Raw genomic sequence first — 3,330 nt, forward strand, 5'->3', positions numbered from 1 at the left:
CTCTGATAAATTGGAAAAAGTGATCACTGCAAACAGTACTTTACTATCCATCATTGTTTCTATTGTTGAACTATTTGCACAAGCACAGAATAACTGCTGACTGACTGCAACCATAGTGCACAAGTGCAAACACTTTCACTTTCATATAAATGTTGTCTTCCCGTGAAACAATGCCAAGAGTTTAAAAAACTTTTACTCTGAAAACTGGAATTGCAAAGATTTGGTGTCAAAGAATCTAATCCCTGTTGTGTAGACGAACGACCAAAATGCAACAGAAGTGTTCTGATTTCACTTACAAACAGTGTTGTGAAAACTACGTCAGTCAATTAGTTGTACAGTATGTTGGCCTCACAGGAACCAGGCTGCAGTATCTGCAAAGAGACAATAAGTTTAATTGCTTTTCTGAACCAGGGATAAAACAAGGCATAAATGATAGGGTTTAGACATGAGTTAAAATAAAATAGAAAAAACAAAAAAGGTGCAGAAGAGGAAGTGGGTACATTTATCTTAACTAGAATGTAACAATAAAAAGGGCAGTAACACATTAGATATACAAAGACGACAACACCAAGAGTTCTGGCTGCTTTCATCTCAGATTTCTTTGTTTTTACATTCACTGAGAGCTGAAGTGTGACAGCTGTAACATGAGAGCGCATGGCACGAGCCTGAGATGCAGCCACCACAAATACTCTCATGTACAGAACAACAATGACTGTCACTGGAAATATAAAATTTAAAATGAGATCAACAGTTACTGTAACATAGTTTATAGTAAAAGCACATTCTCCAACACAAGATTTTCCCCTGCCAGGCTGAATGAGCTCATCTTTCATATAGAAAATGCTGTAAAAAGCGTACCAGAGCCAACACAGACACACGCAGCATTTGGCTCTTGCTAAGGTGATTCTAGTGGGATAATGCAGAGGGTCACAAATAGCCACATAGCGGTCAGCTGATATGAGAATAATGTTTCCAACTGAAGCAGAGACAACTTGAGCAATCAGAAAACTATACAGAATACACAATATATCCCCAAGAAACCAGCAGGCTGTGTTTCGAAAGATTTCTAAAGGCATCAAAAGGAGCCCAACAAGAAAGTCAGAGACAGCCAGAGAGAGGACAAGGATGTTAGTGGGTGTGTGGAGCTGCCTGCAAAAACAGAAAAAAATCAATTACCATTTATATGAAATTGTCAGTTATAAAAAGATTTAACTGTCAGTTTAAACAAATAAAAGTGTTTGTATTTTGGTATAAAGGTAGTCTGAAAACATAATTTTGCCTGAAGTGGGAGATGGAGATGATGATTAGTAGGTTGAGAGAAACAGTTATCACAGAAATGAATGATGCAATGTTCAAGATAACAGCTTGAGACCAGAGAAGTGCCGGCTTTCTGCATGAGTTGTTAAGGAGTTGTGGAAAACAGAGTTCATTGATGTCCTGGGTCTCCATCATCAGTCAGCAGCAGCTCTCTGATCTCAACTCTGTTAAATTGCAAATTTATAATTTTGTACCATCCTCCTCTTTCTTTCTTGAATCAGAAAAAAAAACTTGTTGGCAAACCCCTTTATATTGTACAACTTCCTGCTTCCTTAGATTTGACATTATACATCTACTATCTCTTCTCTGGTCTCAAGCTGTTATCTTGAACAGTGCATCATTCATTTCTGTGATAACTGATAACCGGAAAAATAGCGCAAATCACCCCAGTTTTAAAGTCCCTACACTGGCTCCCTATAGCACAGAGAATAGACTTTAAAATACTTCTAATAGTTTATAAATCACTGAATAATCTAGCACCACAATACATTAAAGACTTATTATCATCGTATCAACCCTCCAGAACAATCAGGTCTTTTGGTTCTGGTCTACTTTGTATCCCCAGAACCAGAACCAAACATGGAGAAGCAGCACCATCAATCTGGAACAAACTCCCAGAAAACTGCAAAACAGCCAAAACACTAAATTCCTTTAAATCAAGGCTGAAAACTCACCTGTTTAGAGCTGCCTTTGATTAGTAGTCCGCAAATTGCTCTGAACAAAATATTATTAAAACTTTAGTTTATGGGTTTTTTTGGATTTATTGTAATGATGTTTTTTGATGTAAAGCACTTTGAATGCCTTGCTGCTGAAATGTGCTATACAAATAAATTTTTACTTATTTACTTACTCTTTCATGTTAATTTCTTCATCTTTCATTTGTTTCTTTATCAATTTTTTTTATTACTTTAACCTTTTTTAATGTTTCCTGTCTCTTTAACTGAGTGACCCATTTCCCTGCATTTCTGCTCTCTACTACATGAGGTACTTTGCATAAATAACTCAAATTGGAAACACCTTTTGTTGTGTTCTCTTGCTATTCTTTTTTCTTGTCATCAGGGGGCGCTTCTAGGACAGCATTAGGCAGAAGATACTGTGTTACAAATAATGCAGAAGAAGAATTAGGCTGAACAGAGTTGTGTGAGGGCTCCTTCACAAGTAGTGTAAAGCCTCAACATACTCCATTAGATGCTGGAGGATGATAGTTTCAGCTTCTTCCTGAAACTGTTCCATCTCATTATACCTCATGTGGACATTCTCTACAGCCAGCTCCAGAAGCGGACCATTGACTCAGTCTTTGTTCAGGGAATCATGCAGCAGTTCACAAACAACATACAAAAAATCAAGTAAATTAATGTGTATGTTGTGCTGTTTAATATTACTGATATTTTGTTAATCTCTATTATGCTTGAACTACTTCACATTTCTTGTTATTTTACCTGGCGACTAAAGATGAACTTTTCTCTTCTAGTTCTGTTCAGAGATTCCCTCCCTACTCTCTGTGGTGAACACAGTGGCAGTGTATCCCAGTTGGCCAAGAAATGCCGCACACTGGGCCCAGGTGATCTTCAGAGGGTAGCCACAAAGGTGAGATAGAAGCTAAATGTGCAATGTAGGTCTTTTACAATGTTTTTTATCATAGTAGTGCTGTATTGTGAAAAAGTGCGGTGCACACCTTAGAAGAGGTCCTATATAATATAATAGTCTACTTTTTTATAGGTGCTATGTGAATTTGCATTGTTGCTATTATACTCATTAAATAAATAGTTTTTTATATATTAAATAATTAGAAAGCTGACTAATAGCCATCTCCATATTGTATTAAACTGGTGCATTCATTTTTTAGGTTTGTGACACCATCTTGGGCCATGCTGTTGAATCTTGTTGTTGATGTTCTTGTTGACTTCCTGTTGTGGGTGGAGATGTACACAGGTGGGCGCAGTTGTCAATAAAAGGCTGCAGGTTGCTCTGAGGAGCACTGCACTCAGGCCAAATGTAATTGAATGCTGTGTT

General features: G+C 37.3%; 1 protein-coding gene across 1 annotated transcript; it reads right to left on the bottom strand.

Annotated features, from left to right (window-relative positions):
- Positions 1-162: 162 nt before the first annotated feature.
- LOC108247866 (trace amine-associated receptor 13c-like) lies at positions 163-1,452 on the bottom strand. The gene is made up of 2 exons (XM_017436239.2): positions 1,280-1,452; positions 163-1,149 (listed from the first exon to the last, which is right to left on the bottom strand). The coding sequence occupies exons 1-2, from the start codon at positions 1,450-1,452 to the stop codon at positions 327-329; spliced, it is 996 nt and encodes a 331-aa protein (XP_017291728.1). The 3' UTR covers positions 163-326.
- Positions 1,453-3,330: the final 1,878 nt, after the last annotated feature.

The sequence above is a fragment of the Kryptolebias marmoratus genome, linkage group LG6, assembly GCF_001649575.2.
Source record: "Kryptolebias marmoratus isolate JLee-2015 linkage group LG6, ASM164957v2, whole genome shotgun sequence".
Lineage (NCBI taxonomy): Eukaryota > Metazoa > Chordata > Actinopteri > Cyprinodontiformes > Rivulidae > Kryptolebias > Kryptolebias marmoratus.

Coding starts and splice junctions, on each gene's coding strand:
- LOC108247866 (XM_017436239.2), bottom strand. CDS start 1,452: ATGATGGAGACCCAGGACATCAATGAACTCTGTTTTCCACAACTCCTT. Junction 1,150..1,279: donor ATCTCCATCTCCCACTTCAG/GCAAAATTATGT, acceptor CTGTTTTTGCAG/GCAGCTCCACACACCCACTA.